The sequence below is a fragment of the Cimex lectularius genome, unplaced genomic scaffold, assembly GCF_000648675.2.
Source record: "Cimex lectularius strain Harlan isolate CLEC.00 unplaced genomic scaffold, Clec_2.1 scaffold11, whole genome shotgun sequence".
NCBI classification, from domain to species: Eukaryota; Metazoa; Arthropoda; class Insecta; order Hemiptera; family Cimicidae; genus Cimex; species Cimex lectularius.
The window spans coordinates 2,005,925-2,024,622 of record NW_019392673.1 but is presented as its reverse complement, the minus strand read 5'-3'; the positions used below and the strand labels follow the sequence as shown (position 1 = coordinate 2,024,622).

Genomic DNA, 18,698 nt, shown 5'->3' with positions numbered 1-18,698 from the left:
TTACACAAGTTTAAAAAATCAGAAGTACTCGAGACAATTCACGTAAATAGTAAATTAAAATTTAATCTCTTAATGTTACTTTATCTAAAGTAGTCGTGTATTTCATGGATTGGCTGAATGAAACGCAAGGAGACAGGCAATATAAATTGTTTGGGAGCCGTTTGATAACACCATTTGATTTTAATCCTTTGTGAACAACAGGTAGAGAAAGAGCACAATCCTTTGTAAAGAAAAACAGCAACATCATGAGTGGGTAAGCAAACTATAATTATTTAATGATGTGTTGAATATTTTAATATTTTTTAATTAGTAAAAATGATTTTTTTTAATAAACAGACAATAACTTTCAGAATTTGTAACAAAATAATGATTTATAACATTGTTATGTTTATCTAATTTTTCATTCTTACACTTTTGTACAGATTTATGCTTTAAATTTTTTAAAATAGTTTTACCTATTTTATTTTTCCAATTATTACAAGCAATATTTTTCATAAGCTAATATCTGCTAAAAATATTAAACAAAGATAACTTTTGATTGTCTGTATTTGTTGTAGACAGCAGTTGTAATTATTAAATAAAAATAACAGTTCTTTTACTAACTGTATTTTTATGAAATAATGTTATTTTAATTTTAATTTGATTGATATGTTTATTATTAATGTTTTTTGAATATATAAAATAAAATGTTTTATTCAACAAATAGTACAGTTTTGCACAGTTAAATGGATACATTAGGTAATATACCTAATTAACATGTAACTTCGTTACCCCAATGGAGAACCTCTGAAGGACTAACTAATTAATCACAAATAATTTATGATCAAGGCATGATCTTGAAGAAGAAAGCAAATTTAGTTGCTACTGCCAAGTTTTTGATCTATAGACATATTTAAGTTTTTCCCTGATGATGACCTTAAAATAGGTCGAAAGCTTGAATTTGCTTTTTTCTTCAAGACCATACCTTGATCCAGAGTGTTTGTGAGTGAAAAAGTGATCGATCCTTCTAATACTGATACCTGATTAATGATTAATTTAAAGTCAAATTTATTGTATTTTATATTTAACATATAATTTCATTTTAGGTACAGAAGACTGGCTTTGGCTGCCGTATTGTTAATTACTATTGCTTTCATTTTGGATGCAGCCGATGGAAAAAAGACCAAAAAACAAGACAAATACAAAGTTCGAGATGGGAAGCAAAAAGATCAAAAATGGTAAAAAAAAATTTTATTTACACTAACGTAAACTGTAACAGTTATGAAATTATATTTTATGGGTTGCTTATAAAAAATGAATTATTACATTTGTTTACATTTCATGATAAGCTTGTATTTGATTTATAAATCAAACTAGGAGTTTCTTATCATTTTATTCTAGGAGTTTATTTTACTGATAAATATTACCTTGAAAAAGTCACTAAACGGTCATATTTAGTTTTTTTTATGCTAATATTTATTTATTTTTTGACAGGAATGAAGAAAAGCAAAACAAAGAAAAAAATCTAAAAGAGAAAAACAAATACAAGAAGGGGAAGAAACATGAAGAAACATTAACCCAGAAGAAAAAAGAAGAGGCCAAAGTCTTAGAGGAGAGTGTTCCAGAGGCGAAACCTGAAAAAGCAGCAAAGAAACACAAAATAGAAAAGACAAAGGAAAAGAAAGTTAAGAGAGAAGTGGTCGAAGAAGTCGTTGTTGAAAATGAGCCAACTAAGAAATCAAAAAAATCCTCAGAGACCAAACAAGAGAAAGTGGCCCGAAAAGATGAAGAAAAAGTACTGGCCCAACAGGAAGAAGTATTGACAAAGTGTGACAACCAAGACACGAAATCCAATTACAAACAAGACGAAAGCAAAACTTGCAGCAAAACCATGAAAGAGGAAAAAGGTGAAGAAAGCAAAGATACCGTTGTGGAAGACGCTGTAGAAGAAGAATCAGTATAATTAATTTTTATACATATGAAAATGAATTAATTTAATAATTTCTTTTAATATTTTATTTTGATGATTGTTGCTTCGTTTTTGTGTAAAACTATAAAATTATTTTTTGTGTTTTTTACAATTATTGTACATAAGTTATTTCAATAAACAAAATATTCATATTTATATTCTTCCAATAAAATAAATTTATGTTAACTGTAATATATGAAATGTGGTGAGAGGATAAATAATTTAACACTTTCTTTTTTATTGCATAGTTTGTTTTAATTAGGTATTACATTACTGCAAATTAGGAAATATTTTAATAATGCTGAGCAGTGATGAATACATTAAAATAAAGCAGATAAAATAAAAATTAATAAAATAGTAAGTATTAATAAAGAATAAAATATAATATTAATAATAATGAGAATCAATTTATCACTCCAAATAAATAAGCATCAAAAATAGATTTTGGGGTTTTACGCTATTCACTTTTATCTTGCCTTATCATTAATTATTATCAGACCTTCTAAAAAAAGAAATAAAACATACAGTAAGTACTTGTAAAAAGACCTATGCAAAATAAATAAATTCAGGCATTAAAGCCAAATAGCAATAATAGACAGATTTAAGAACGTTATTTTCAAAACTTATTTATTTTAAAAATTTTAAATTCAAAGACAAATGCCCAAATTTAATTGAAAATGTAGGAGGTTGTGTATCTGTGTCATCCATCCCAAACAATGGAAAAAAATTAAAACAGTGAAAAGAAGTTAATAAATTAAATGTCATTCGTAACTAAGATATAACTGAGGAAGTGGAATGGACCTTAAGGCATTTAAAATAAAATAAAAAACAAGTACTTTAATATCTTCAATCAACCAACATCCTTATCTATGCATTAAAAACTTAATTAATACATAGTTTCTTTCTTGAGGATTATTTTTTATTTTAACATGTACATATGGGGGATAGCCGATGGTTAGGGCACCTTCTCTTATTTGCACATTACTAGCGGTTCTGGGTTGAAATATTGGCAGAGCCCATGACTTTAATTGATAACAGTTTGAAAAATGGATTGACCCCTCATCTGCGATACCCAATCTGAAGTTGGACGTTAAGCCCTCCTGTATGGCTTACTAATAATTAAGATCAGTTAGATCATTAGAATCTCATCTTCCTACAAATGTATAAACTTAGATAATTAATATGTCAAAAAGGTCAAAATATTATATTGTAGTAAAAGTTTAAAAAACTAGATTAATGCAGACTTAGCAGTATATTTTATTACTCCATTGCTTCTGCTGAATGCAGAGGTTTTAACTGTTGTAAAATTATTATGATGTAATTAATTGTACAGAGGTGTATATACGAAGACGAATATGCCAAGCCTGCAATGGAATAATTTATCAAACATACATCATACTGACTTTTTAGATTGCAAGCCATGGTGTGCAATGAACTAAACAGTGTGTACACACTGGAACCAATTTCTTTCCGTTCGCATGAACCTAAACAAATTCCTTAACACAGTTTTTGACAAAAAAATATTGTAGACTGTTTTTGGCTGAGAAATGTTCACAAATTGACTTATATTGTGCTAAGTTATCCTAGAACTTTTAAATTTTCTTGCAATAATTGGCAAAGTAAAAAGAAAACAATGTACAATTTTTTTTAAATCTAAAAGTGTGGATTATGAAAAAGTTAAGAATTTAATAACAGTTAGTCATAAACAAATAGAAAATAAAACATTAAACAGTTCATTGTAATTTTGAAACATAATTTTTCCATAGTACTCTTAATATTGGCTATATCAGTATCATTAATTGCTTTTGTCTTAGAAAACCAGCGTAGTTGACCTTGTTTGATATTTATTTACTTAAAACTAACCATTATATTTCTATAAAATTATTAACTTTTTATTAATTAAATTGTTGTTACGCTATTTATTTGAAAACAGGTAATTAAACTCACATGCACACAAATTAACAATTGTTTGCAAACATCATTTACACCATTCAAAACATTATTAATTTTTAAAAATGCATAACACAAACCAAAGCAATAAAAAACACATATTTAATCCATCAAAGGCACTAAGAAAACTCCTCACCCTTCATAACTTCACATGCATAGGCTGAAGATGGTGAAATGTATTTGACAGACCAACAAGCAAGCAATAGGTAAACCAAAATGATCGGTAATTACGAAATAAAAAACCCATAATGAATGGGGAAAACAATAATGAAGGAAGGTTTGGGGGTTTCATGACTGCTGCCTTATAGGAATATTAAACATTCATCCCTGAACATAAAAACTAAAATAAAACTAGTAACTCATGACTCAAAACAAACACTAAAATGCTTTTCATATATGTATGGTGATTAGTGACCGTTAATTGATAATTATTCAGAAATCATGAGATGTGGTCTGGTGTACACCATGATTTCTGAATAGTTTTTCATATAAGACACTATTTGTTATGGGTTTATTAATTTAAAAAAATATATATAATATAAAAATGTTTATTTCGCATTTAAAATACTTGCATTTTTTAAAAATATAGTTTGGTACAATTATAAGGCCAATTGTGAAAAATTCATACATGTATAATTCATTGGTAAAGTGAGAAGATATTTTTATAAAATTGTATTATTTCATGTAAATACAAGAAGATAACATACATTAAATTAAATATAAATTAAGTCAATTGTTTCAATTTATTTGTCCCATAACACCCTTAAAGTATTTGAGAAAGATTAATGTTTTACTTTAATTAGTGTGTTTTACAAACCCATTTATATTTAAAAACAATTTATAAGATTAAGATCAAGATAGATTTTTAATTCATTGTTGAGTAAAGTTATGAAAAACTCATTAAGTTATTAAGACTTTTTTAAAACAAACTTTTTTATCTTATTAAAAAAGGAATGCATATTAACACTGAATGTACTACTAAAAGAAAGTTGTACATTAAATAGAAACGATAATTCTCAAAAGGCCCCTTCTGAGATCTAGAATTACAAACATATTCACAATAATGTACACAACATAATATTACAACAAAAAATTGTAAATAATCAATCATTACCAGCTGAGGGTTAAAATGTTTGAAACTATTATTGCAGATTATACACTCTCAATTTTAATTACCGATAATAAATAGTCTTTAAGATTAGAAAATGTAAGTTACAACATAGAGAGAATTTATTTAAACTAATTATATTATTTATTCAGGTAAATAGGAAAATGCCTCACAGACCTAATTATTTATGTATTAGGTTTATAATTTTTATATTGCCTGGATTGAATATTCACAGTTTTTGATAATTTAAAAATAGAAGAAGTAGATATAATTGTTTTCTATTAAACAAAAGAAACTATTGTGCAATTATTACATTTAAATGCAACATGTTCTAAAACTTATTTCAAATTATAAATCATAGTATAGTAGATTTTTTAAAATTGAATTATGAAATGAGCAAAAAAACGGCAATGAATAGTAATTAACAAATAAAAATATACATTACTTAATATTTACAATAACAAAAAAATAAATAAATAATATAGAAGAATGGAAAGTTTAACTCAATTCTTATAAATAGTTTCTTCACTTCTTTATAGGATATCCAGGCCTCTTAACAAAAGATTCTAAATAGTCAGGAACAATAAATTTGTAATCAATCACTAAACAATTCCAAAGTTTTAACATTTTCACAACATTGCAAAAATTTTGTCTGAATTTAACAAGAGGCATGAAATCCCATTCTAAGTCGTCACTAAAACTCTGCTATCATACAGATTTAGATGGGGGGATAGAGTAAAGAAACACTAGTAAAGAATTGCAGATTGAAATATCAGTTTCTGATGATGGATGAGAAGATTGAGCGAGTTTATCTCACCAGTCATGTCCGGGATTGAGCCGGCCATCTTAGAGCTAGATGGTGGCATTAGTGTTGGGGCAAAGACTGTGCTCAAGTTATATGAGCTCATCTTGTTTGCAGCTTGATGTTCTTCCACTCTGTAATCAATGAAAGTTAAATGTTTGAACTATAATTTAATCCTTTGAATTTTCTTTGAGGGGGACCGCGGTAGCCGAGTGGTTAGCATGAGAGACTCTCACGCCGCGGTCGTGGGTTCGATTCCCACCGTTGCCCCTGGCCCTTTTTTCCCAATAACCCCCCAAATTTGTCACATGGCTAATATGCATAGTTCATAACGCCAAAAAAAAAAAAAAAAAAATTTTTCTTTGAGAATTTGAATAACAATTTGAAAAAAATAAATAAAAGTGTTTTGATTTTTCTGTTTAATTTAAAGTTATTGATAAATATAACTACCATTTGCTAAGTAAGAAACATTAATTGCATGTTTGAAATATTTATAACAGCATATGATTAAAGTTATGCACTTACTTTGATAAATGTGCCATAAGATATTTAAGTGTGTTGTAGTGTGCAGGTGGTAAGTGGGCAAGGGCTTCTTTAGTCATTATAATTTGTTCTTTTAATGTGGGAAGTTCTGAAAGAAATAGAAAATTACATTAAACTATTAATTATGTATTCAACATTTTTTTGCAATACTCACCAACAGCTTTTATCAATTTAGGATGAACCTCATAGGTTAGCAGGGGAATTGGGAGTAATCTAAAATATTGCTTCAATATCCCTGCTACTACGTTAATGTTATCATAAACGTTTGCAGAAATATCTGCATTTTCTCCATCTAAAAATATAGGTTAAATTATCGTTTTTAAAGATAATTTCATAAATGAATTATCACCTCTTTCAAATGCCATTCTCAGATTATCCATTTCATCGGCAAAACCAGATATCCTGTATAACCCTTCCACATGTAGGCCACGGATCTCGATTTCTTGAACACATTTTTCAACGACAAATGGCCTTGTTGTTTTCCTAGACCGGACGAATGCAGTCAAGTCGACTCCAAAAACAGACCGCACGGACTTCAGCTCTGGACAACAGTCCGGCGGGAGTTTTTCTGAACATTTAACATGTGCAGAGAACCCACAATCTAAAAGAAAGGGAAGTCGTACAAACCGAGTGGATTGAACTATAAGGAATAAATGTACCGTCACACTTCACTCCTTGAGCAGTTAAACCCCAAAGGAAATTCCTACAGAACTCACACCAGTTGAATCCTTTGAAATTGTGAATTTTAAATTTGTGCGGCTTGTCATACAATACAGTTTCTTCTTCTTGATGAGTGGTCAATAATGGTTTTGTTCTGTTTTTAAATCTAGATAAGGTCATGTATGCAGGGCTTTTTTCATACTTGGCCTCATCACACATCAACTGGATGTATGTGCCAGCTTCTGCTTCTAAATGAAGTGTGACAAGGCCATGAGCAACGAGATCATCAATGCAGTCGAACTTCTTGTCCTTTACATAATGCTGTCCATCATAAAATAAACGGTAATGTCTTATTTTTCCTCTCAATCTAAAAATAAAATTCAATATCCTAAAACAGTGAACTGGTGAGAGAAAAAACAATTTAACTTGCTATAAATAGTTAATTCTCATTAATAACTATAATAATAACAAATAATCATTCAATTTAAAACAATACTCAATATTTCCAATTCGGAAACAAAAATTGAATAGGTTTTAAAATTTGATTTTATTATTGAACTTCCATTTTTTTTAAGTTACAGTTGTTTACATTTGTTTTAAGTTACAGAGTACAATTTTGTCATAATAAATTATGCTTAAGTACATACACTAATAGATTAATAAAAGCAAATTCAGTTTAATTTAAATGAAAATATCTAAACAAAATAACAAATATCAAATAATAGTTAATACAAATGTGAAACCAAAGTCTTAGGCGATTCAGATGGTTCATTTGTTGCATCTCTCAGGTGTTTATTATAAAGCTAAATAATGTTTAAAATATTGAAAACAAATGTACTTCAATGGCAGAAACATTTTTATTATTAAGACTGTCTCAGGCCACATTGCTGAAGCAAAGTAACTGCTATTAAGATTTTAAAAATAGGTTCTTTATTCATTTAGTACTGGAGATTGATCTAAGATGACTAAAACATATCAAGCGGGACTTGTAGAGTTTTTGGACCGTACAACAAGACATAGGCGCAGTGCCAATCACCGTGACCTCCTGACAATTTTGACACCGCTTCTTCTGAAATTGGGGTAACTGTTTTGTCATCACATTTAATCCAAGTGTTGTTTTGTGAATGTCTGATCCAAGCTACATAATGCCCACTGTTGGAAGACCTACCCATGTGAGTCAAAACTGCCTGAAGTGTGTAATAGCCTGAATTGTTACTTCCCAAATCGTCTTCAAATGAAAATGGCAATGTCTTTAAGTTTTCTCCACTCATCTTCGCATTGGAATCTGAAAATTTATAATTTTCAAAATCCTCAAATTTCTGCCTCATTGGTGTGAGCCGAGCTTTGAGTTGAGGGGTGCACAATTCAAAGGCGTCAAACTCAAAAGGAAATTTGACGTCTTTCAGGATCTTGGCATTCACGGATCCTTTTTCCTTGTAAAAAAATCTGATGAACTGGATCGTTAAATACGCAGGGAGCCTTTTTATTTTTGAAGACTTGGAAAAGACTGCATTTCTGCCTAAAACTTCTGACGTTTTTGTTATATTCTCCACCAACTGGGATTTGATGCCATACATCATATACTTAACATCCTGTGCAATGAAACAACTAAGATGTAAAAATGTCTCATCCCGTTTTATTGGAGACTCGTCACTGGATTCAGTACAAGTGTATTCAATTTCAAAGACCCCACCAAAATACTGGTCAATGAAATGCTTGTGTTTTGTTTCAAAACCAGTCTTATTAATGGATGGTACTATCTGCTGCAGCACTCTGATCAGTTCAGTCCAACATTCGCTAGCATCTTGTTGCATAAACACTCCCTGTTCATTCTTTATTGCAAACCTCGGAAAGAGAATGTGTACGACGTGAAGTAACATAACTGGCGGAATGAACGCTTCATTGTCCATAACATCATACAAATCTCTCATCGCCACGACTACGGACTCAGCAGTGATAGTTCCTTCCATAAACTTCCCTTTAAAAAGTCTGAGAGCTTCTCGCAGTTCTGGCACTGTCTTTAGGCACTGGACCGTCGCGTTCAAATAACAAGTATTACCTAAATTCGCTAAACCCGCAGGCAGATCAGAAACTTTGGCTATCTCATCTTCAGTCATATCCTCGATGAAACAGGTCTTAACTACTGGTTCAGAAGGTACGTTTTCAGCCTTGGTACCCATCAGGAGGACTGTCACTCCATCTTTGACTTCAACATTAGACCAATCGTTTGAAACTGTAACGCCTTTCAATATAACTTTTTGTCTCTCAGGAGGAACACCACTTAATGATTGCAGCTTTACTTTGAAAACATACGGACTTTCATTTGTATTCAATTCTACATCGGAAAACATCTCCTTTCCCCATTTAACGTTTACCTTGTACATTTTTAAAGCAAAAATTAAATTTTAAAAAAGAAAAACTAATGTTTTGTTGCAATATTATCACCAACAATTTACACTAATTGATATTTGATGACAGTCGATGGTATATTAATCAGCTGATGTATGACTAAATAATAATAGGCCTTATTAATTACAGCTATTGTTATTTCTTTGTTTTCTGACAACTTGATCATTTGATCAACTGTATAAGACTTTTTTCCAAAAAAGGTTTATTTTTTTTTAATGTAAAGCAATCTTTCGATAAAAGACCTTTGTTTGCCAAATAGAGTTCAAATAAAATTTTTTGAAACTAAAGCCTTAGTGCATAATATATTTAATAAAAACAATTAAATTACACATAAAATCATTATACATACATCTAAAACACTTTAATGTTAGTAACTGATAATCTGATTTCATATTGTTTAAATATACTCTTGGTCTGACCTTCCCTGATTATACTGGTCTGCTATTCTTGCTAGTTTTTATCTACCTGGTGTAAAATTATATGCATCACAGAAAAAACCTCCAGGACAAGGAAGATCAGGGGCCATCAGAATATAGCTTCATCACATCAAAATTCCACAATTTCAATCTTACTTAAATGAGAGTGTGCAGATGGGATTAGCTATGCCACTGAGTCTGACAAGGTAGTCTCCTTCCTCTTTGAGGAGCAGTGCCGCCTGCTGATGACTGAGAGCACCATGGAATTCTTTTCCATAATGTTCTGGCTTAGAAGGCACATCTAAATCACATGGAATCATATTCGGCTTCGGTGCTTCTTGTTGCAACTTGTATACTGTAAAATTATATTGCACATAAGAACCATATTTTTAAATGATAACAACTAATTTTACTAGACAGAGTTTAAAATGATACTTCTGTTAACAAATTGGATTGTTTAAATAAAGCCATAAACTTGATTTCCACTATAAAACTAAAAAACAGGTACAGTACAGAAGGATAATATTAAAATGTAATTAAATAAAATTCTACAGTAATTAGTTGAATTATTTGTTACCCGCAGGACAATGACAACTAATTTATAATTACTGGATAAAAAGTGTGAATATTTGCATAACCATTCTATATTAAAGTAATTATATGCATCATTCAAATTAATACCTTTAGCCCAATTTTCAAAAAGATACAAGCTTAATTAATAAATGCATTTTTACTAAACTTAAAAAATAAATTGAGATTTAGTACCATCCCAACCTTTACTGTTCTTTTATTATATTATATCACAGGCAAGGCTTGGTATAAATTATTGAATTAACTAATTTCAATAACTATTCCCTAAGTAGATTTGGAGACTGATTATATTGGGGGGCTGAAAAGATTGATAGCACTAGTGTCCAACCTCGGAAGCTGTACGGATAAGACCTAGGTCTGACAAGAGGTGAGGGTGAGTGAATCTCGAGGCTTGCCAGTTATTTATTGTAAATTACACAAAAGCTTGAATTGTCGGCAAGCTGTGAGAAATGGTAGGTACAACTCTGTACACACGTGCATGTGCAGATTTGAGCTTACATACAAAAGTAGATAAAGTGATCAGTATCTCATAAGCAAATATTATACATAGTGTAAATATATCATATCGTCATATTTCTACTGAATTAATGTTAACCTTGTCCTAGAGTAGGCACATCCTTGGCTGAAGAAAACATTTGGCCAAGGGCTCAATGCATTGCACTAATGGCAGTCAGCAGTGTTAACACATAATAAAAACTACTCATTTCTTGCTATATTTTGCCCCCTGAATATAAAATTTGGAATATAGCAGTGCTAATCTTGTTTTCATTACACAGGAAGGACAATGTAATTTAAAATGAAAACACATTTATCAAATTTAATGATTGTCTACTGAGGTTGTACTTTTAAGAGCGCACAATCTCATAAAATTTGGCTAGTGTTTTGTCCTGGCCAATTTCATTAGAAGTTTCTCAATGCAGTGCCTGGGACAAGGAGGCACATTACAAAAACTGGTCAACTCAAATGCCAACACAACATAGTACACTGATGGACAAAATAAATGCACCACCCTTAAATTTTAATGTACTTTAATGCAGGCCACACCAAGCACTTAATTCCAATCTCATTTAGGTAGTCAACCACAATACATCCTCTATGGGGCCTCGCATTAGCAAGGATTTCTCACTGATGTGGGAGCAAATGGCACTACATGTTCTTTGATTATGGCTTGTAAGTACCTCTGTGATGTTAGAGATCTTCCTCGCACAACAACCAATCTGTGCACGTGTCCAAAGAAATGCCACCCCAGAACATCAGTGACTTAGCATGGAATGCTAATGAACCATACACCATGGAGCTTACCTTTCTCCTGAGTGTCTCCATATAAAATTACGCCCATACGAAGATTTGAGGCCAACCATGTAACTCAACTGTAAAGAGAATTTGTCTCCAGTCTTATAATGTCTAATTCACAAATTCCCATGCGAATTGAAGCCTGGCCATTTTATGAGCTGTGGTAATAGGTCCACGAGCCTAGTGCCGGGCCTTAAGGTTATTTTCATTGAGCCTCTCCTTACAATCCTTTAGGAAGTCGAAACATTTTGGACTTGTCATATCAGATTTCTTATCTCATTTCTGTAATGCTGCAGTTTTGTAGAGCCTGATGATGAATGAATCTATCAACTCTCTGGTCTGTATACCAGGTCGACCCTGTCCTGGCCTTCTAGTGTGAAACTGTTCAAACTCTTTCTATTATAAACTGACGAACACTCAGTCTCCTGACGACTTCGCACACCCTTCATTAACATAATAATGTTATGAATCTGACACTGTCATACTCAAATGCCAGACTGAAGCCATCGAAAAAGCTTTAATATCAAATGAAATCAAACAATGGAAAAAGATTAACTGAAAGCGATCTTTAGGCCTAGAAGAATGGAAGGGCATAATGCTATTTTTTATGCAAATTAATTAGTATAAAAGTATATAAAGGAAGTAAACAAAGCATTATTTACTGTTTATTTTCACCACGAAAGCACCTAATTACCTGTAACAAATGTAGAAAGAAAATGGATTTAATTTTAAACTAAATAAATTGGGTGGTGCGTTAAATTTTTCCATCAGTGTATTTTTATTCTCTGCATTGCAGTTTATTTATATGTGACAAGAAATGTTGAAGACTTCACGTAGTACTGAGTAAAATGTTAATAGTGAAAACTTTAAACAATTATTTATTAGTGTCTAATTGGGCCATTCTGGGTATTTGATATCACAGGTCACAAGTGCATACTGCAATATTCTATTGGCTAGTTCACACAGTTTTTTCTTCACAATGACATTGGTTTGGGTTTGAATCTTTTTGTTCACTATGAAACAGATTGTTTATCATATTTGTTTATGCTGTTTTAGACTTACGATCCGGCTTCCATATCGGGCCGAACGGTGATTCCGGAGTCTTTGGAATTCCTGAATAATAAAAAAAAGTATATCAGTAAAATCTGGGACACTTGTTCGTAATCGAGAAAGTCGTTTATATAATAAATAAACTGACCATTCAAAGGCTGCACAAGATCCATTTCATTTTAGACTGCAGTTGAATATAAATTATTTAAAATCTTGTTGCATTTGCAACAGAAATTAACTAAGTTATGAAAAAGGAAAAGTCAAGAGGTACAAGACTCGGTTATATGAGAGCAGGTTATGTTTACCCATGCACCGAGACGACGATTCGAGTCGACCAAGCTTATCAGTCGCTCTCGCTTCCTGTCCACAGTCCGAACTCGACTATGGCAGATCGTGAAATAAACGTTTTAATTTTTGGAGGTTCGTTTTGTAATCACGTTTCCTGACAATTTAAACGTATTTTTTTTTAAATACTGTTCGCTTTAATTTTTCTCTTTTTTTTGTTTGTTAATTTCGCCGGCTAAGGATGCGGCTTCGTCGGGCGCAACTTGGTACAATACATAGTGGAAAACGACTTGGCGGCTCATGTCCGGGTCGTGGATAAAGTACCTCCGCAGGTGGCATGGCTCAACAAGTCTCACCAGAAAGTATTCAACGATTATAGAGTCGAATTTAAAAGCGCCAATTTAATAAACCCAGGTAATTATTTATTGTTCGATCATACACGTTTAAAAAGTTGTGTTTTTCTGAGGTTTTCTGTGCTTCTGTATGAATGAAAAAGCTTTGATCAAATTATGACACTCAAACGAAAACAACTGATCATTACTGTCATTATGTAGATGTGGATTTAGGTGGAAGTCTTGTGGTGAAAATGCTCAACTGAAGATAAAGAACATAAAAAATCCTGTAGTCTTTAAATAATGCAACGACAAGACACCTAAAGACTGAAAAATGGCAAAATGCAACTGACAGAATGATGTGACAAAATTTCAAATTCAAAGACACCTATACAAACATTTAAAGGCTATATTACTATTAATACGAAGAACACTGTTGAATGGCTGCATCATTTAATGTCCACCTATAAAACAGAATATTGCAAGATATCGATGTAAAATGTAAAACTCGTTTGACCAAAATTTGATAACAGGAATAATTGTGGACAAATGTCCCAAATACCAATCAGTACATGTGAGATATGTGAAACAAACCCATATATTTTTGTAATTGAATGGACAAAGAAGAAGAATACATTTGTTACTAAACATAAGAAATAGTTATAATATATTTTCAATAAATGTTAAGCATCACAAAAAGCCCTTATGTCGGAGTTTGGAATTATTTTAATTATAATCATCATAATTTATTTTACATAGTTAATATTGTAGATGATTTTAATTAACATAAAAAATACTTAAGTAAAAATAATAATTTTAACTAAAATCATATTTTTTAAGTTAATCTTAGAATAGGAAAAAATAAAATAATGTACTAATTTAACAATGAACAACAAAATTATTATTTAAACTTCTTTATTGAGTTGTACCTGTATCCCAGGCCTTTCTTGCAAAAGCAGTTAAAGGTTTACAAAGCCAAGAGTTTGTCAAATCTCTGGACCAGCGAGAGAGGTTCATGTAGAGCTTGTGTAATTGAATATAATAAAACATATTTATTTTTTACATTCCCCCACCATATTTTCTGAATGAACAAAGATTGGGAGACCACAGTAGTTAAGTGGTTAAGATTCCCACTGTCGCCTCTGTACTTTTTTCTGGCGCCTCAGTGGAGGTGGGATTGGACCTCTGAGACCCTGAATTTAATCCCGACCCCCTTTGAAAATGAGTTTCTATGATGGAAGAACACTGGCACACCGTATTGTTGTATGCTACGAAAAATGGAACCAGGAAGGAGTTCAATAAGTTGTAAAGCTGCAGTGATCAGGGGGACTACTCCAGTTCCTGGTATCCACAATGACATAAAAAAATAAAAATGAACAATAGTTGATTGATTATACATGTGCATTATAAAGCTGTTAAAATATGATATGAAAATAGTATAATATAGATTTTTGAAAATGAAAAATTAATCTCAGTAAATTTTTGCATACATATTCAGCTAGGCTTAATATATTATGAAATGGAGCTCTATTAATTAAATTTCCCTTTTTTCTTACAATTTGTTCATTTGGATTGGTAAAATGCAAGATTCATTTTTAATTTTTTTTCTTATTTTTATACACATTAAGCATGAACTGGATACAAAATGAATTTATCAGAAGGAAATGCTATATTTATCACAGGAAGTTTGCTCCCTTTAAATAATTAAAATGAAAGATGTTGAAATATTGATAACTCTTTAAAAAAAGCTTTATATTGCAAAACACATCGATTTATAGTATCAAAAACTAACAAGGGATTTTTTTAAATCTGAGTTGGGAGATAGAAATTTTATTTGAATAAATTTATAATAAATCAATAAAGTTTATTCTTTAATCGTTTTAAACTATATTTTAATTACTGCAATTGTTAATTTTTATTTAATTATCACAGTATGCTCATTTTTATTCAAAGAAGGTGGAGATGAAAAATAAGTTTCCTGAATGAGCTCTTACCCATGACTTTTGGATAGATATTATACTACTGTATACTGTGTGTATTTATCCGAAAGATGTGAGACCTGCTCGGGACATAGTTTTTCATATTTATAGTCTTATGCATTAAATCATTGTGTTTGTAACAACTTTTTTCTGATTTAACTTGTAAAATTGAAAGTGAAAGAAAATAAATATAATGAATATAGACACTTATTAAAATAAAGACAAAATAAGTAAAATAATCTGTTTTAAATTGCAATAGAATGGCCATTGCAATAATGGCTTGCTGTTCTTGGCATTTCGCCATTTTCAACCAAGTCATAGGTTTATCACATAACAAGAAATAACAATCTATGCACATTATTTTTATAAATTGACAGCCCACCAAACCTCTTTAAAAATAAGTTAGGGGGGTGTCGGTGGCCACAACAGTTTAGGCGTTGACATGGCTTTCATCACTGTAAGATAAAGGTCCAAGTTGGCTATAAGTCAGTGTGAACTGTAAATATGTTTATAAAAATAACATGTCTAAATATTGAATGTTATCTTTAACTGGAGTATCGATCGGTCGTATCTGGCTTTACTGCAAAAATTTGCTGAAAACCTTGTTGAACACAATTAATTTATCTGATAATGGTACTAATTGTTGAGAAGTGACCTTCTTTCAAATAGCTGTTCAATCTTAACTTAAATCTGCCATTAATTTAGGAGAAAACAAAACTTTTTCTTGTTAATTTGTCCTTCAGGAATTATATTAATCTGTTATGTTTTTAGTTGGTCCTACTAACGAAAGTAATTGCTTTAATTATTATGCGAAATAAATACTTGAAAAAAGATTGAAGGAAGGAGAAGGAAACCTATTTCTCTGTATACAATCCATACTTTTGTATTGAAAGCTTTCATTTTTTAAATATTTTTACCTATTAATATTGTTTGTTTTTTCAGCTTCCTGCAAAAATGCATTTTCTGATATGCAGTTTCATTACGTATTCAATTGTGCCAGTGAGACAAAGCTAGGTCAGACAGACCCTGTATATGAAGAAGGTGTGTATCAGGTCGGCAAGAACTGCATGACAGCCGCTGCGAGTTGTAATGCATGGCGTTATATAGAACTCTCAACAGGGCAGATGTACAGCAGTGAGAAGGTATTACAAAATATAGTATTTGAATAAATTTACTTAATTTAAAATTAATATAACGATAACAAAATTTTCTATCTTTCAAGACTTGTCATAAAGAGGATGATAAGGTCGAACCATGGACTATAATAGACAAGTATAAGCATAAAGTCGAAGAGGAACTCAGTGAGATAGACCTTAGCTACAATATTCTCAGGCCTGGGATTATTTATGGAATTGGTGATAAGTCTGGCCTTGGTAAATCTTTGATAGACTTTATTATGAAAAACACATTCAGAAAATAATTCCATGCTGAATAAAAAAATTTACCATTTCAACTGATTACAATATAAAATAATTTTTTATCTCAACCATACCTTTCATCAAGATTGATTAATTGAAAAAAAAACTTCCTGCAGGTGCTAGAATAATTATTGCTGGTCTGTACAAGTATCTTGGTGAAAAAATGACGTTATTCTGGAGTAAGGACCTTTTTATGAACACTGTTCATGTGCGGGATGTATGCAGAGCTTTGTGGCATTTAGCAACAATAGAGAAAGATGGGGGAATTTACAATTTGGTTGATGAGGGCAAAACGACTCAGGGGATTCTGACAGAAGCATTGTCAGAAGTGTTTTCAATCAACCACGACTATTGGGGGAATGTAGCTTCTTCTTTGTGCAAGGTAATGATCAATAAACTTGTTTGTTTGGTTTCAAGCAAAAATAAAATCTTTCAGGTTGATATGAACACAGTGGTCGACGAGATCAATGACAAACATCTCGCTCCGTGGGCAAAACTCTGCAACCAAAACGGAGTTGTCAATACACCACTCTCTCCATACATACACAAAGAACAATTACATAATAAACATTTATATCTCAGCACTGATAAAATAAAATTGACTGGATTTGAAGTATCAGTGCCAGAAATAACGGCTGATTATATTAAGGAGGTAATAAAATAATCTATTTTTGCTCACAATTCTCAAGAAACATTATTGATGCATAAGTGTTTCATAAAACAATTTCACTAGTATTAATCAATGGAAATTGTATATTTTTCAAAAATGAAACATTTTTTTTGCAGATAGTCAAAGATTACATTGACATGAACATGTTTCCAAAGTCCCTGTTGTCCTGAATGTGACCAAGTTGTGTTGAAGCTCAGATGAAAGTGTGCTCAATTAAGTTACCTTCAAATGATACCGAAGAGGGCCAAGTAGATTTTTAGTACTTAATACATTCGTCGAACGCCTTAAATGCTTCCATTTATGTTGATTGCTTTTGACATAATATGTCGTACAATGGGCTGAATCACAAATAGGTCGGTGCTACTTCTAGTTTTACGCAATTTACATGCATTTAATTAATTATATTTAGGGGATTTGGCACAGTAAGTGATAAATTAGTCACAGGGTGTTAAGATTTTAAATTTATTCTAGATACATAGTTGGTAAGTAATAAGAAAACATTCCAAAAGTATTGTGAAACAAAGTTTGTGTAAGACTGTCCTCTGTGCCTAATCCGTTATATCCATAAAGTAGAATGATATTGTTTTATTTTATTTTTTTTTAAGCATTGAAAGCTGTAAAAAATTGTTTATTTAGTAATGTTTATTTAAAAGACAATAAGTACAAGTGATACACAATAATTTTAACAAATATTGTATGTAATGTGATTTGTCTTTCTTTCTTTTTTAATTATTGTTTTCCAGTATTTATTATCTATTTCTACATCTCTTGATTAACAAACCTTTGTATAGAAAAATAAATGATAGATAAAGCATTCATGACAATACATAATATAACTAACTTTATGCATATCACAAGGTTTAAACTGAATTTACATTATTTTTTCTTATAAATAAATAATATGCTTCCTGAATGTGTTATACATATTTTATTACCTTATCATAATTTATAATTTTAATAAAATAAATACCATTACTACATACATTAGTAAATATCAATTTATAGGTTCATCACCATACAGACCACAGGAAGAAATCTCTCGATTATTGAACGTGTGGTTCTGCTCTGGTCCCAAGCCAAAGAAAGACTGAGGAAGTGAGAAATAAGAAGTACAAAATGATGGGACAGAGCTGACGAAAAAATTCTAGTCATTGAGAGTTGAGAACTTGGAAGAAGCGATTACATTAAATTTGTTTACTCAATGCTGAAAATCATTAAAATTATTTAGATTGTTTTCATGCATT

The 18,698-nt window shown here is 31.0% G+C and overlaps 3 protein-coding genes across 4 annotated transcripts; 2 read left to right on the top strand and 1 right to left on the bottom strand.

Moving 5' to 3' along the window:
- The first annotated feature begins 146 nt into the window (after positions 1–146).
- Positions 147–2,169, top strand: LOC106668325 (probable serine/threonine-protein kinase kinX). Its single transcript, XM_014396973.2, has 3 exons — positions 147–253; positions 1,086–1,217; positions 1,474–2,169. Exons 1-3 carry the CDS (start codon positions 246–248, stop codon positions 1,940–1,942), a joined length of 609 nt encoding a protein of 202 aa, XP_014252459.1. The 5' UTR covers positions 147–245; the 3' UTR covers positions 1,943–2,169.
- A 3,247-nt stretch (positions 2,170–5,416) lies between these two features.
- On the bottom strand, positions 5,417–13,042 carry LOC106668322 (beta-chimaerin). 2 transcript variants are annotated; one of them, XM_014396970.2, is made up of 8 exons: positions 12,919–13,042; positions 12,783–12,833; positions 9,993–10,191; positions 7,011–7,378; positions 6,701–6,952; positions 6,506–6,643; positions 6,334–6,439; positions 5,417–5,942 (listed from the first exon to the last, which is right to left on the bottom strand). In XM_014396970.2, the coding sequence occupies exons 1-8, from the start codon at positions 12,941–12,943 to the stop codon at positions 5,753–5,755; spliced, it is 1,329 nt and encodes a 442-aa protein (XP_014252456.1). In that variant the 5' UTR covers positions 12,944–13,042; the 3' UTR covers positions 5,417–5,752. The 2 variants fall into 2 exon arrangements, with proteins under 2 accessions (XP_014252456.1, XP_024081116.1); XM_024225348.1 differs by having other exon boundaries at positions 7,011–7,399; positions 12,919–13,011.
- LOC106668324 lies at positions 12,993–18,023 on the top strand. Its single transcript, XM_014396972.2, has 7 exons — positions 12,993–13,190; positions 13,296–13,469; positions 16,309–16,508; positions 16,589–16,739; positions 16,901–17,166; positions 17,221–17,436; positions 17,571–18,023. Exons 1-7 carry the CDS (start codon positions 13,016–13,018, stop codon positions 17,622–17,624), a joined length of 1,236 nt encoding a protein of 411 aa, XP_014252458.1. The 5' UTR covers positions 12,993–13,015; the 3' UTR covers positions 17,625–18,023.
- Positions 18,024–18,698: the final 675 nt, after the last annotated feature.

Coding starts and splice junctions, on each gene's coding strand:
- LOC106668322 (XM_024225348.1), bottom strand. CDS start 12,943: ATGGATCTTGTGCAGCCTTTGAATG. Junction 12,834..12,918: donor TCTTGTGCAGCCTTTGAATG/GTCAGTTTATTT, acceptor TTTATTATTCAG/GAATTCCAAAGACTCCGGAA. Junction 5,943..6,333: donor CTTATGGCACATTTATCAAA/GTAAGTGCATAA, acceptor CATTGATTACAG/AGTGGAAGAACATCAAGCTG.
- LOC106668325 (XM_014396973.2), top strand. Junction 1,218..1,473: donor AAGCAAAAAGATCAAAAATG/GTAAAAAAAAAT, acceptor ATTTTTTGACAG/GAATGAAGAAAAGCAAAACA.
- LOC106668324 (XM_014396972.2), top strand. CDS start 13,016: ATGAAAAAGGAAAAGTCAAGAGGTACAAGACTCGGTTATATGAGAGCA. Junction 16,509..16,588: donor AGATGTACAGCAGTGAGAAG/GTATTACAAAAT, acceptor CTATCTTTCAAG/ACTTGTCATAAAGAGGATGA. Junction 17,167..17,220: donor TAGCTTCTTCTTTGTGCAAG/GTAATGATCAAT, acceptor AAAATCTTTCAG/GTTGATATGAACACAGTGGT.